Consider the following 14830-nt stretch of genomic DNA (forward strand, 5'->3'; position numbering starts at 1 on the left):
TAACGACCATGGACAACTTCACTGAGAAGATAGCAAGGGTCACTGACCTGAGCACATACACTGAAATCACACCGGAGTATCTCAAGAAGGTGTTTGATGATATCGGCGGCAGTCCTGAGAAACTCCGCACCATCTTGAATCTGTGGTTTACCCCTGGCTTCAAGCCAAGCTTCATCGAGTCAAAGAGCGATGCTTCCAGTGGGCTTCATGACGTCGGCTTCATCGGCTCACCAGAAGTCGACCAAGCGCCGCGACCGCTACGTCTGATAGACTTGGAAACAGGCAACATTGTCGATGTGTGGAATACCAACCCTTTGGACGCGTATTGCATGCTGTCGCACCGATGGAAGGGTGATGAAATCACCTTGGCTCACATCAAACGAGCAAGAATGATGCACCTTGAGCGCGCAGATAATAGCACTTGCGGTATCCCGGATAGTGATATCAGCATTGTCCTCGAGCAATGCAAACTTGATGTTCTCGAGCAAGAAAACAGAATCTTGTCTCTACTTGGAGACAATTCACAAGGCAAGACTGTCAGTGACTTGCTAGCTATGAACGCCAATGCTGCCGCCGCCGAAAAAGAGCTCAATGACGCACGGAAGGATCGAGACCGAAAAAAGTCAAACGTCGAGCGTTCCAGGATGGAAAAGAACATGTTTGATCATCTTGCCGAGCGTATACAGCAGAACATTGACGGCAGCAAACAAGTGGTCGCTGATTCTAATCCTAACTCATCTCCAGTCATTAGTGAAGCGAAAGACATGGTCGCTGGTTCTACCATTCCCGCATCTTCAGTTCTTGATGAAGCGGAAGAGCAGTACACAAATGCACAACAAGCATTCGAGGTCAAATGGGCGAGTAATAATGAGGCAAACAACGCAGCCATGTTCTTGCGCGACAATCGTCCACTGAGCGATGCTCTCAATGACATGATACGACTCCTTCAGCGTTGGAAGTCGGCTATGAAACTCGATAGCTCGATGAAAGAGGCTCGCGAAATCTTCAGAACAAAGCTGTACCCTAAGCGAGGGGCCTCCTACATCTGGTCCGATACTTGTTGCATTGACAAGCTGAACTACGGAGAGCTGTCTCAGTCACTCTCGCTTATGGGAGATTGGTACGCCAATGCAGAGTTCTGCCTTGTCCATCTTGACACAGACTTGCATGTTGATGATGCAATTCGTAACTGGAACCTTCTAAAAGGAGATACGGGTGAGGTAGGCAAGGCGGGTGAGCGTCAACAAGTCATTGCCAGCTTCAGGTCTATTACAGACAACAACATTGAATGGGCGACCCGGGCGTGGACACTCCAAGAGCTAGTCATGAGTAAGATGGCTTTTTTTACCAATTCTGAGGGGAAGTCATTGAGTCGACCTGTGGAGAGCCTCGGATACGTCTATCCACTGATCCCCTTTATCAAAATCTATACAGCTGGTGACATAGCCTGTATGTTCTCTGAAGGCGTGTCAAGAGAGGCCATCGCGAACACTTTAAGGGCCATCGCGAGTTCTAAGGCCCTTGAGTCATTCTTGGGTAATAATGATGCTATCATTGCCGACGATAGTGATGACGAGAGTGCTTCAGAGAGCGTCAAGGTCGGTTTGCGTCTCATATCCATTCTTCACGCACTGGGTTTCGAATTCCCTACCGAGATGACCACTGAAACAGCTATTCCTGAGATGAGTCGCTCTGTGTACCTATCAGCCTGGAATCTTGTCAAGTATGGGCATGATGGATCTAATGCACGTGGAAGAGATGTTATGCGCGTGTTGAAGAGCCAGATATCCTTTGAGTTCCAATCAGGAAACGTGACTGATGAGGACGAGGCCGAGGCGCAACACGTCATGAACTTTCTCTTGTTTTCTCTTGTTGAAGCAACAAAGGATCTCGTTGTCTCTGACCGGAAGTTGATTGCAAAGTTCGGTCAAGTGCATCAACTAGAGTCTTGGAAGCAAGGAATCACTCGTAGCGGGTTCTCCGCTCAACAGGTTCTACAGCTTTCTTGCCAACGTGAGGCTACTGTACCCGTTGATCACGTTTACTCCCTCATGGGAATTCTCGGGGTGCGTTTTCAGTCGTTCCACGCCGAGGGCTATGCCAAAGCCTTGTCGCGACTTCTGGATGAGGTCGTGGTTAGCCACAACGATGTCTCCGTCTTTAACTGGTCGGGCGTGGGCATGGGAAGTCCCGTTCGGGGCCGTTCCATGTATCCTGCTTTTCACGAGGCATATGTGAATGAGAAAGACCATGGTCGACGTTACAACATGATGATCTCGACGGATGTGCAGAGGAAGCGCCAAGAGGTTATGCTGGCCTACAATGGTGTCATAACTTTGCTTCGAGACACTATAGATTGCATCAAATCTAAGGGTCGCGAAGGTCTTCCATTGGATTGGGTGCAACAAATCTGTGCATTCATTCGAGAATCTAGCTTTGAAGTCCTTCGTCCGGAGTTAGACAACATTGGTAAGATCCTGCGGTATATCCAGCTGCACGGTTCCAGATCCGTACCACCACAGACAGCGGAAACGAAAGAGTCCACGGAGAATAGCCCTTCATCGGGTCCCGGTGAAAGTTTTGCGTTTGGGCGTAGCTTTAACAAGCCGTCACTATCTGCAATGAAGCTTCAGCCTAACCTCAAAGCCCCAAAACTGCCTAGCTTTGGCTTTGGTGGGATTAGCAAACCATCATTTGCGAGACATCATTCGGAACCGGTGGAGAGTGACCTTAGTCCAATGCTAGTCTCACCCGATCCAAAGAAGCTTGCAATGCCTCAAGTGCCTGAGTGGTTGTCTCTGAATGATGAAGTGAAAGCATATCTGGGAGGCTTATCATCTTCTGATGCAAGTGGAAAAGCACCCGGTAAATTACCCAGCAAGATACAACAACTTGATTCCAAGACACTTGAGCCAGAGGCTGCGAGAGAAAGTCGGGATTCAAGAACAAGTGGCCTTAATGTTACCGACGACCTGACTTGTCCAAACCCTATTATTATTAATAGTTCTGGAATTGAAGGTATCTTTGACATACAACGCATCGTTGTTACGATGATCGATGGGGAAAAGCTCGAGAGACAGGTGGCGCGAGCTACTAGCCCGAAACAGAAAATCTCAGGATGGTGCATCATCAGTACGGGATTCGCTAGCGTGGTCGTCAACTTCGCTTGCGACCAACACATTCTCAAGAAACAGATTGACATTGAACAAGCGGTTCAAGATAGAGTCATCAAAGAAGATCGAGCTAGCAAGCTTCATGGGAACCTGGAAATTAAAGGTTCTGCAAAGCCAAAAGAGCAGGATGGTTCTTCGCCTAAAGGTGATCAATTTAACAACACTTCGAACGAGATCGACAAGAAAATAGCCACCAGTTGGAAGCCTACTGAGGAGGAGAAAGCAATTGTACGTATCATAGATTTCATTCAAGAACCCCAGCTTCAACTCGTTGCTGGCGAATGGGTCCTGGCTCGCTTCTCTGGGGCGCAAGGGGCAAAGTGGTTTTTGTGCTACCTCGAGCTCGGCTCAACGCACTCCTTCTATGGTCATCGCATCGCAGCAAGCGATATTGATTTCGACAACTCGGCCATTGAGCCCGGGCTCATGAATGCCTGGAAAACCTACATGAATCGGAAGAAGAGAAAGATGTGCAATGTTCTGGACAAGTACATCAGCAGTTCAGCCAGTGCCACCAAGGGTCAGGAAAGACTGAATAAGGGTTCCAAGATTGCAACTGAGAGCTATGCAAGGGTTTGGGATGCAGGGAATCAAGGGCTTGACAGAGTCATGAGTATGGGATCTATTACCACATCACCCTCTGTGCCAAAGCAGCCAGTTCACGAGGGAGGTAATAAGAATGCCAAGGTTGAGGAGGATATGGAATCTGAAGACGATGAGAAATCTGGAGCAGGACTTTTTGAGGATTTACTCGACCAAGGTAAAGAAGCAGCAACTGCTCTGGGCGAGTATACTGTTCTCACCGCATATGAGAGGATTTGCGAGATGCAGGCCAAACATCTCGACAAGCACCTGTCAGCGTCAGTGTTGAAAAGGACACCGAAGAGTCTTCAGACTGCGGTTGAGAGCGTCGATGAGAACAAAGGTTTCCTACCAGCTATGTATCACTCTTCCAGACGGGTGCATATGTTTTGAGGGGGCAACGGTTGGACGTGAAGAGTATCACGAGCATGATCATGGCATTCTATCATGCGCCACACATATATGTCTTTTATCTTAGTTAGTTCTTCAATCAATTCGTTCACACATTGTATTCTCAGTCTATCAAGGTAGTAATGTTTTTTTCCCCCGCCATTTAAGCACGATTCTTTCGCTGTTCTTTTGTTCACACTAAATACGGGTACATATAACACCCTTTGATTCTCCTTTGATGTGGGCATGAATTTGGTTGCAAAATCTATCATGCACTACCAGCATCTTGGTTGTCCCCTTTATCCTTCACATGCGAATTCTCCTGCTCTAGAGCTTCATCGTTGTCTGCTGCGAACTTGCTTCGATGCCTCAACTTTTCTCCGTATCCTAGGAACAGGAATGGTGTAAATGCAAACAGACTCGCGACTGCCGCCAAGATACTCGTTGCTATATTACTGCCTAGCCCAGTATACATCTGATGTGTGAAGAGTGGAAAGACTGCAGCAGCCAAGGTGCGTGTAGTGCTTATGGCGCTGACAGCGCTGGCAGCATGCTTGCCATAACTGTCAGTGGCGTATCCAAAAAGCACGTAGCTGAAATCATTCGCACTAAACCCAATTATCACCAGACCAATCATGCTCACAGGCCAAGGAACATTTGTTACCCGCGGTGGGATGGTCCAGGCGAAGAGCCATAGAGCAATGGCAAGAGCTGGAGCCGAGATGGCAAATGATGTGATTTTGGTCTCTGGAAGGATACGTCGGTGTGTTTTGCGGTATTTCTTATATAGATAGGCGTCGTAGAAACGCGGCAGAACATTGAGTATCTCACCGATCGCAATGGCAATGAATGCCAAGCTGGAGTTGTCTTCCGAAAAGTTAAACGGCGATGCCGTATATACAATGGTCAATGATTCTGTCAAACCGTATATCAGACCAAACGCGATGGCGCATAGTATGGCACAGAAGAACACTAAAGGGTCTGTAACAAGAAACTTCAAGGGTCGAAAGAGAGTGTTTCGCACAAAGGAGGAGACAGTAAGTTTCTCACCCTCAGCATGATCAGGCTGCAAGTCTTCTATGCCAGTCTCTTCGCGTATTTTCTCGACAATCTTATCCAATAGTTGATCTGCGTTTGACTCTCTTATAAAGATGCATGCAATGGCGGTAGCACCCATGACGATTGTGGAGACATAGTACACCCAACGCCTAGTTTCTCGTTAGTCTCGACAGTGTCTTCCTTGCTTCACAACTTACCAGCCTATACTTGAAGTAATGTAGGTTGAATAGATGGGACCAAGTGCTAACCCTAACATGCCGAGAATGGTGTATATGTAAACAACCCAGATTCTATGCTCAGCATTATACATGTCATCAAAGTTACCGAACGCAACAGTCGCAGGAATTGCTGCAGCCACACCTTGAAAGAATCGACCAAAGTATACGGCAATTACTGATGGTACCGCAGCCACAATTACCGAAGAAATGCAGAAGAGGGTTGCTGCAAGGATATATATAGTCCGTCTTCCGAATACCTCTGAGATTGGTGAGCAGAATATGCCAGCTATAGTTTGGCCAAGCAAATATCTGGTCTTGGTTTTAGTTTAAGGCTTCTCGCTATGATGTGTTTTGAAGCTTACATGGACACAAAGGCAAAATATGCCAGTGTTCTGCTCATACCATACTCTTCTCGTGCTGAGTTTGCGGTGGCTGTCTGTAACGTCGTCAGCAGGTATTTATCTTTATCGGTATTTAGACTGACCCCAGAGGAGCTGATTGCTGTCATGTACATCTCCAGCCAGCATATAAGAGCGGCAGTGTATGTCTTAGTTCCGGATCTCCAGTTCCGAGGGTGTTGTTCTGCATCTTCATCCCAGCAGATACGATTGTCGCTGTCGATATGAACTCCTTTCCCTTCCACAGCCTTTTCAAGTGGGCCACTGGTCGCCATTGTGTCTTGTAGAGATGGTGGCACGAATGGGGCAGTAGGGAGAGAAAGTGGTTTAACAATTACCAAATCTAGCACGGCGCTGGTAGCAAAGATAATTTCAATAGATTATGTCGTTGCGACAGATAGAAGTCGAAATCTCTGTGCATTCATGTTAAGGGATATTACAGAAACCAAACTCGAAGAGACAGTCCAGGTACTAGGCACATCATAACCGCAGCACCGGGGTATCGATGCGACGAGTCATCACGATCAAGACGGAAGCGCCAAAATTGAAAGCGGATTAGTTATTATTGGCTCTAGCTGTTCCTGCCCGTCTCTCCATTCCTTTGCCCAACCAAACACAGTAAAGGATGACGTTCAAGATTTCCTTGTTGGAACAGGGAGACTACGCATTAGACTAATATCACCTACGTAGGGCCGGGAGTGCAGCGATCATGACACGAAGGAGACTACCCTTGGGTTTCATCTCCAAAAACCGCATTTGATCCGATCGTTGATGCGAAATCATCTGTGTCATTGACACTATTTCTTCGTTCCGAGATTAGCGACATATAGATCTGAACTCTCTTTTAGGAACTACGGTCAGCCAATGGGAGAGAATGTGCGTTACTATTGAGCTAGACTTCTCCATTTCTACCTTAGACTATCTTGTATTGAATGGGCTTGAAACTTCCTCCATTGGATTTACCAGCTGAACAGGCAGTGATTGCAACAATGAGGTCCATCTCCGCGATAAAGTCGATGTGATCGCCAGGCTTACTGATCGGTGGGTCCACCGTGAATTTGCCTGTCTTGCCGTCCACAGGTACATTCATAAAGCAATTGAAGGCGCAAGGGATCCGGTCCGGTGCGATGTCATATTTCCCTAGCGCCAAGGAAAGGTTGCCGAAACATCCGTGGTGCGGCTCCTTGTGTCCATATATGATTCGAAAGGTATCTTTGGAACATGGGGTAAGCAGAAAGTCGTGACGTCCGCATGTGTCGTCGACGATTTTAAGCATGACATTACTGCGGTTTGAGTACAGTGGATGGCCAGTTGTCAGGTATATGGTGTCTGCGTAGTCGAAGGTTCGTCCATTTGAGACAACTTCGTCAGTGTCCTCCCGATTAAATGCCACGAGGTCAGAGACTTGGCCGCCTTCTGGATCAATGACCACCAGACGTTGACCTTTGTTGACGAGGAATGAAGTTCCTGTGCGGGGCGCAAGTTCGATTATCCCGTCGGACAGATGTCTAGTGTCCTCCATGGTAGTTGGCTTAATAGAACAAATTATCTGAAGATTAAATCGTATTTCCAAACATCGAGGGCGTTCCAGATGCACAACGGATATTTGTGATAAGATTGTGTTACATAGCAAAGCAGTTGTATTCGGATTAATATTGATCAGAAATGACAACATCATCTCAATGTCAATGGATGATGCGAGGATGCAGGGTTATGACCTCATCCACCTTTCCCCAGCTTTTGTTTTCAGCCCCACATTCCAGAAACCATCTCACACTAGGATCAAGTGTTGAAAGATCGATCTATTGCGGGAAGATTAGCATATCCAACCACGCAAATCATTCAAGGGTAAGACACCGGTGTCACCGTTCACCGGGAAAGTCCACTGCAGTGGTCTACACCGGAGCATAAATCCCGGTACGGATGTGTGCATCATCGCACGGCGCATGCATCAATTCGATTTGAGCTGGATCAACAAGTAACAATGACAGCAAAGTGACATGATGCTGTAAGAAATTCCATGTCATGGCTCTGTCAGATATTTAATTTTTCGACTAAATAATATAACCCGAACCTATCAGCTAAGCCGAACCATATCAATGACACGTTCGGCCTTTGCTCCAGCTTGCTGATCGATACATTTATAGACGTCTTTATTTTGCTAATATCATGACAACGGATATAAGTTGAAACAACGTTACCACGACGCTGCCTGGATATTTCTGGTTTCCTATATCTAAACTTTTCCTGATCTTGTAGCATCATGCAACTAGCAATCAGTGCCATCCTTTTTGTTGTCGCATTTTCGATATTATCTGACATAATACGATTCCAGAGAACTATCAGTCATCTCATAAAGAAGTTGAGATCCGCAACGAACGATTTCAGACTTAGAAAATCACCATTGAAACGGGATGCGGTTGCCTTAGCTTCGGGACTTTTGCCAGCTTCACATGCGGAGCTGTTGACGAGGTTTGTTTCCATCATACTCGGTTCAATTTGTAAAGCTAACATGTTCTCAGAGATGATGTCAAAGGTTTATTCGACGAGAATACTTGGCAGGGACTTGCATATCATGATTTTAAGAGCACAATATTAGCCAAGGGAAACGGCATGAAAAAGTTTCCATGCGTATATGCAACGATGGGCTATCGAACAGGAGATCACCGTTTTGTGTTCCTCGACTCAGATAACCCATCGGAACCACGTAATATACGCAAGATAGCGCTGGCTCTCACCAATTACCTACGTATCTCAACTTCGTTGGGTCCAAACACATCTCTTGTCATCATCAGCGCACCTTCTGAGAAGGAGCGCACTGTCGAGGAGCATAATCGAAATTTCTGGGACATGCTTCGAGGCCTTCGTATTTGCGATCCGAAAGCTTGGCCACACGATATCCCACAAGACACAGAGGATGCGAAATGGGCTTTCTGTTTCAATGGAGAGCCAGTGTTCCCGGTTATGTTGACACCGGCCCATCAAGAACGCTGGAGCAGGCATATGAGCGTGCCATTAATCGCCGTGCAGCCGAAATGGGTCCTGGACAAACTTCTTCAAACTCCTGAAAAACGAAAGGCTGCACAAAACAAAGTTCGAAACCTCTTGCAGAAGTACGATAAGATAAGCATCAGTCCAGACTTGACAGACTACGGTGCGGCTGGCACAAGCGAGATTCGCCAGTTATGCCTACAGGATAAAAATGAGTCTGTGCAGTGTCCATACCGCAACTTTGACAGCTGAGTGCTGTGGCTACGGTGGCCCTTCTGTGCCCTTGTAAAATATTGACGAAACCTAACTGAATGCGGTATAGACCTCATTAGCATTTAGCTTAATAAGCATCCATGACATGTCAGGCATGCAGAGATTTAGACTAATGCTCCAGCAACATAATAAAGATAAATTTCCATTGTCACCCTTCATCTAATTGAAGTTGCTTGAGTAACTGATTATTTATTACCAATCCTCGAATCCGCCGTGGCGCACGGAGTTATATGCGAAATGTCTCAACCTTCCTTACCCTACAATAAATACCGCATTCGACCAGCGACATACTCTGACGTGCCTGCTGTCACTCGACTGTATGCCTCGTCATTTGGTAACGAGCCCTTGATTGACTTCTTCTTTCCAACGCGAAAACAAGAGCCCGAGTCCTTCTATACATGGGCTTACCGCAGAAATCTGTGCCGGTACTGGACGCTGGGCTATTCGCTCAAAGTGATGGTTGATAAGCATGATCATCCTGTTGGTTTTTCCTGGTGGAAGCGACCAACAGTCTCATACTCGTTTTTAGAAAAGATATCTAGTCTCTGTAATGGTATAAAGTTCTCACGCTTTTGGTCGGATAGCTAACAAGATATCTAGCATTTTGGATATGTCCACTTGTTAAGGCTGTCACTGCTGTCAAGAATCTCCTTTCCCCGGTGCATGGATTTGAGCCTAGAAATATGGAAGCATTTGAGCGTAGCCTCTCTATTGTTGAGCCAAGGGTACTTGATACCCCAGCAAGACGAGAAGGCCAATATCTGGCATTACTTGCTATCGACCCTGTTCTTCAAGGTCAAGGACTTGGGCAGATTTTGCTTGAGGATGACTTGCGAACTGTTGATCAGGAAGGGTCGGTTGCTTGGCTCATTAGTCTGGCCGGTCTTGAAAGCTTTTACACCAAGTTCGGGTTCAGGGAAACTGCCAAGATTAATATCGAAGAGTTGGGACATTGGAAGGGTGGCATGATAATGTTACGGGATTAGATAGTTCGGATTGCAATAGCATATTGATTGGAAGTCCAGCTAGGAGTCTTTCTTAAGATTACATTTTCACATCGTTTCTTGTGAAAGATAAACATTGTAAATTCTGAGGGTTATGTGTTAAATTTTATTTTTGCATGAATCAAGCCTTTAGATAGATTCATATTTCATTTATGCATATAACATTAACTGTGCATTTAGCGTCTTTCTCAAATAGAACCACTACCATCTGGAGCATGAGGAATGCATCTGAAAAGTGAATTTATAGTTATTATTAGAGGGCTGCAGTTCCAGTGGTACATTGCAACTTGTGTCTATATTCGCACTTCCTTTCAACGTTCCATCTCCCTCCCTCGATAACGTACTTTGTTTATTCCACGCTCATTAATACAATTTGCTTCTCATTCTTTCAATGTTTTCTACAACCAAAAACTCTATCTTTCAGAAAGCAGAACAATTGCCTGCGGTGGCAACAGAAACTCCCAAAGCTCGACCAACCTCATCTGCTACCATGTTGAATCTGGCGACGACCCGTAAGGCGGCTTCAGAGCAATATCTCAAGCTACAAAGGCCGAAAAAGCATATCGCATCAAGAAAAAAGCAACTATGGCTCGAGCGAACTACGACGAGACCAAAGAACATTTCTGCGAAGCCTTCACTCACTTCAAACTTGCATTCAAGGGCCTATTTTCCGTCATCGCAAATTTAACCTACTTGATCAGCGAGAAACGTGAGATACGGAAACAAGCAGCAGAGAAGAAGGCACACAAGAAGAACCTCGAACGAAAGAAGAAGCTCGAGGAGCAGCTGGCCAAGGCAGAGGCACAAGCGGGTGAAAGCAAAGAGGAGGACAAAGAGAAGAGTAGCGACGAGTAAGAGTCATATTACATCGTGGCTGCGGGCCAAATTTGATATTGACTATCCTTTGTATTGTTTTTTATTACTTTCACTTCTTCAATCTAGTTACCAGTTGCATTATATAAACTGCTTTTGACACAGGACTACTCTTCTCTATGACGTCTGGATACAAAACAGGTCGTAAGAGAAATATCAAAGACTAATCACTAATCTCAACATTGTGACTAATCAATTCGGCGCCGCATAATCTATATTTGACAGATCTCACTTCCCTTATCACTCAAATTTCAGTAATTTAAAAGAGTGGCGAATACATTGCAATGAGAAGAGACTATAATTCAGATTTACTTCCATGGATCCACTGTCGTCCGACACTACCAAGTTATAATTAAAGAGATGACTTTTTGGGCGGAAACTCAGTCAGATATTAACAATCATTGTCACTCTGATGGGTATTTGCGCGGGCTGTTTTGTAGTTAACACGTAGTGTTGACGTAATTACTCATGGCCATAGAGCTAGCTTGGACCAACCAGACTTGTCCGCATCCCAAGAATACCTTAAACGTTGGTGTACGCGATCACTGGAAGCTTGCCAGAACTCGACCTCGTCGGGCGATACTGCATATACCACCCACCCTTCAGAGCTCAATTCTCCCCTCTCACTCTCCTGTCTGAGCAGACCGTCCTTTAAACTCGCATGCATTTCTCCAGGATTGCGCATTGGCTCACTTTGCTTCGAGACAATGGCAATCACCTTGGCCGCAGTAGATCGAGCATTGAAATCGTCGTCGCATTCGCTTCTGGTTAAAGATACAGCTCGTCCTCGCAAACGAATTTGGCGGCCGATTTTGGACCAGTAGAAAGTGAGGGCCACGTTGTTGTTAGCCGAGATCTGTCGTCCCTTGGGGCTATCTGCCTTGATTGCAAAGTGCCACCCACGGTCATCAACATTCTTCAGGATAAGGACGCGAGCATCAGGTCGGCCATACTGATCAGTTGTTGAGAGCGTGACAGCATGCGGCTCCGGAACTCCGCTCTCAATGGCTTCGTCTAGCCATGCTTCGAATGCCTGTTGCGGCGTGTCGGGGAATGAGTCAAAGTCTGTTTTAGGATGCGAAGATCCCTCCAGCACTTTGAGAGCACGCAGTTTGGATTGAAGTGTTTGAGTTGCCATTGTCTTCTCTCGGATGTTTAAGTCAAGTGGAAGTATGAAGAGCTGACGTATGTAAATCGGGTAGCTGTGATGTCTGTGGGGGGAAGATCTGCAGTTTTTATACCCGGTGACCAATGGTCAGATCGTGTCATACTGTGAATGAGTAATGATAGACATCCGATATCGGGTATCGACGTCTTGATTTCGGTTATTCCCGCACCGAATTAAGGACTGAGAGTGTCGCGGTGCCAGTAGTTGATCCTTTCAAAGTTGAAATTCCACGTGGTCTTCTTGCTCCCTTGAGCATCCGAAGAACCCTTGATACCCACGTGCTGCAAGACGCTTGGTACTATAGCATACTTCTTCAAGCCTCGGTCATCAGCGAACTTCTCAATAAGAGAGTCACCTGCAATTTCGTTCGAAGCTGCACGCAGTGTATTTTCCAAATCAGGGAGATGCTGTTTTGGTATGACAAGCCCTTGTGCACAGCAGCCATAGTTGGGCATTTCCCAAATGCCTTCCTTGTAAGGATCGACAGTTAGTCTACCAGCCAGGAAGTAGAGAACGATAAAAGAGACTGCCCAAAAAGTTAGGTGGAGTACATCATGCCTATGAGCCATGAAATAGGAGATGTTAGACCGTCGGCGCATGTCCACTGCCACAATAACAAGGTATAAGCAGAGTACTATCGTGTAGAAACATAACGAATGGACGAGATATTCGAGCCATTCTTCTGAGTTCCAGCCGAGGTACGTTTCTGAGTAGAAAAGTCGGAGGTAAAGCCACTTTTCCGTGTCATCAGTCCGTTCGAGGTATGTCAAGCCGTCTAGTAACCGACTCGCCCAGTTACGAGCAGCGATGACATCGTCTTCCATAAGGGCAAAGTACACTGCTCCCGTTTTGCGGCAATCTTCCATCAGGGTCGCGTAGTCACGATGTACTCGGTCGTTTCTCGATAGCGTCTCGTCCCCCTTCAGCTTGATAGGTTGCACATAGCGATATGCACCGGGCACTAACGGAGAGGAAGCATTGCCATACAAAAGGACTTCATCAGCTAGTTGATGAAGCCACCTTCTACCAAACGCTGGATGACTTGACGGGTCATCATCAGCCAGCAAGACGACAATGCGAAGGGCGTTTCTTTCTCTAGCATCGAGCCCCTTCACCAGAGATGCTAGGGTTCTGGGCAGGAAATGTTGTTTCCCTCGCTTGACACTGGGAATTCCGACACATATCCTCTTGTCTTGACCTCTTGTGCTGAAATCGTTGATTAACGAGTTGGTATACGATATCTTATCATCGATCGAAGCGTTGTCGATTATATCGAGGAGGTGGTCGGCTTCCTTTACTCTCAGGTCCGTGTATCGTGTTTCATAAGCTTTTTGGGAATCGTAGAAAAAGGAAGATGGATCGTAGTAGGTATAAAGTCGACAAAGCTGGAACAAAGACAGCCAAACAGTAGCCAAAAGAGCATACAAAGTCAGCACTCGGTTACGTCCCAGAAACATGATTGCTGGTACTGCATTGTCTCAACATCCAGTATGCTTTTTTTCAATATTGTTTTAGCTATTTAACTCTTATATCCAAAGATGCGGAGAGTCCTTGAATGCATAAATTGGGCTTCCATGGGTTGATCAGTCGATTGATACCTAGCGTCGGCCGCCGCGTGGGTTCTCACTGATCCAGATCAACAGCTCGGCGACCATTTTGAGGCTTGGCAGGCTGACGAGTCTTCACAAATACGAGCAATCGGAGTTTAATGCCATCATTCTGCACTCATTAACCCTGTTCCGCTTAATCTATAATCGTCACGTTCCGTCAACTGTCGAGGTTCGTATAGGATAAGGTCATGTTGCCAAAGGACACTGTTTATACCTTGACAATCATAGGAATATACATGTGCGTGATATTAATTTCTCCCGTCATTGAGACACGGATGCATCTTCAAAAATAATGCTGCAGCACTTTCACATATTGAACGTTTCTCACGCAATGGTCCTTGTGGGGGTGGGTTGTTTCTATGACGAACGAGGACTCGGAAACAAACCTCCATCCTGCAGTAGTGCGCGGTCTGTGTTATGCAACTGCAAATTTCCCATCGGTATTCTTACTTCCCTTTTGTTTGGGCGAACATGAGGAAGGAACAACGGCGAGGTACTTGTTGAACATCGTCAGTTCGTAAAGGAGACCATTGCCACAAGTATCTAGGCTAACCCTATGGCAAATCTAGCAAGCCTACCTAAATGAGGTTTACTGCCATTCTCGAAAGCATGAGGCTGAGATGCTACTGGCTTGATCCTCTTTACAGCACTTATGCTTCACCTTTATCATTAGCTTCGAGTAAGTAAGATCTGCTAGGTACTTCTAAAACTGAGCAGAAATGTCGTTGTACTTCCAGAAGTTATAAGATCAATATATCAATATCCATTCTACAAGTTATAATATCACTTATTTCCATGCCACTGCGTCTTGTAAGATAACTATCGCCAGGCACTCGTAATTATACTAGCGTAGTTTCTGCGAATCACATCCACAGTGAAGCTTTGTAATTAAAGACTAGCTGTATTACTAACTTCTCAGAAGTCTATCATTGAGTCAGTTGATTTGTTATCTCAGCCATCACTAAATGCAACATTTGAACTTTCTCCCATTGCGTCACTACCCTACTAAGATAAACTGAGACAGAAATGACCTTGCAAGGTTATCCTGAATGAACAGACTGCCGATCGCGTGGCTGTGTTTAGAGTCGTTG

General features: G+C 46.0%; 8 protein-coding genes across 8 annotated transcripts; 4 read left to right on the top strand and 4 right to left on the bottom strand.

Annotated features, from left to right (window-relative positions):
* Positions 1-8: 8 nt before the first annotated feature.
* Positions 9-4148, top strand: FSST1_012987 (uncharacterized protein; the record flags this gene model as incomplete). Its single annotated transcript, XM_083236261.1, has 1 exon — positions 9-4148. The coding sequence occupies one exon, from the start codon at positions 9-11 to the stop codon at positions 4146-4148; it is 4140 nt and encodes a 1379-aa protein (XP_083082683.1).
* Positions 4149-4413: 265 nt separating this feature from the next.
* FSST1_012988 (major facilitator superfamily domain-containing protein) lies at positions 4414-6095 on the bottom strand (the record flags this gene model as incomplete). Its single annotated transcript, XM_083236263.1, has 3 exons — positions 4414-5353; positions 5402-5731; positions 5785-6095. The coding sequence occupies 3 exons, from the start codon at positions 6093-6095 to the stop codon at positions 4414-4416; spliced, it is 1581 nt and encodes a 526-aa protein (XP_083082684.1).
* Positions 6096-6733: 638 nt separating this feature from the next.
* Positions 6734-7342, bottom strand: FSST1_012989 (uncharacterized protein; the record flags this gene model as incomplete). The annotated part of the gene is made up of 1 exon (XM_083236264.1): positions 6734-7342. The coding sequence occupies one exon, from the start codon at positions 7340-7342 to the stop codon at positions 6734-6736; it is 609 nt and encodes a 202-aa protein (XP_083082685.1).
* A 741-nt stretch (positions 7343-8083) lies between these two features.
* On the top strand, positions 8084-9063 carry FSST1_012990 (YqcI/YcgG family-domain-containing protein; the record flags this gene model as incomplete). The annotated part of the gene is made up of 2 exons (XM_083236265.1): positions 8084-8292; positions 8343-9063. The coding sequence occupies 2 exons, from the start codon at positions 8084-8086 to the stop codon at positions 9061-9063; spliced, it is 930 nt and encodes a 309-aa protein (XP_083082686.1).
* Positions 9064-9321: 258 nt separating this feature from the next.
* Positions 9322-10070, top strand: FSST1_012991 (uncharacterized protein; the record flags this gene model as incomplete). Its single annotated transcript, XM_083236266.1, has 2 exons — positions 9322-9631; positions 9685-10070. The coding sequence occupies 2 exons, from the start codon at positions 9322-9324 to the stop codon at positions 10068-10070; spliced, it is 696 nt and encodes a 231-aa protein (XP_083082687.1).
* Positions 10071-10479: 409 nt separating this feature from the next.
* On the top strand, positions 10480-10943 carry FSST1_012992 (uncharacterized protein; the record flags this gene model as incomplete). Its single annotated transcript, XM_083236267.1, has 2 exons — positions 10480-10600; positions 10648-10943. The coding sequence occupies 2 exons, from the start codon at positions 10480-10482 to the stop codon at positions 10941-10943; spliced, it is 417 nt and encodes a 138-aa protein (XP_083082688.1).
* A 484-nt stretch (positions 10944-11427) lies between these two features.
* FSST1_012993 (pyridoxine/pyridoxamine 5'-phosphate oxidase) lies at positions 11428-12099 on the bottom strand (the record flags this gene model as incomplete). Its single annotated transcript, XM_083236268.1, has 1 exon — positions 11428-12099. One exon carries the CDS (start codon positions 12097-12099, stop codon positions 11428-11430), a length of 672 nt encoding a protein of 223 aa, XP_083082689.1.
* Positions 12100-12302: 203 nt separating this feature from the next.
* On the bottom strand, positions 12303-13586 carry FSST1_012994 (region-domain-containing protein; the record flags this gene model as incomplete). The annotated part of the gene is made up of 1 exon (XM_083236269.1): positions 12303-13586. The coding sequence occupies one exon, from the start codon at positions 13584-13586 to the stop codon at positions 12303-12305; it is 1284 nt and encodes a 427-aa protein (XP_083082690.1).
* Positions 13587-14830: the final 1244 nt, after the last annotated feature.

This window comes from Fusarium sambucinum, chromosome III (genome assembly GCF_050947815.1).
Source record: "Fusarium sambucinum isolate potato_lamoka chromosome III, whole genome shotgun sequence".
NCBI lineage: Eukaryota > Fungi > Ascomycota > Sordariomycetes > Hypocreales > Nectriaceae > Fusarium > Fusarium sambucinum.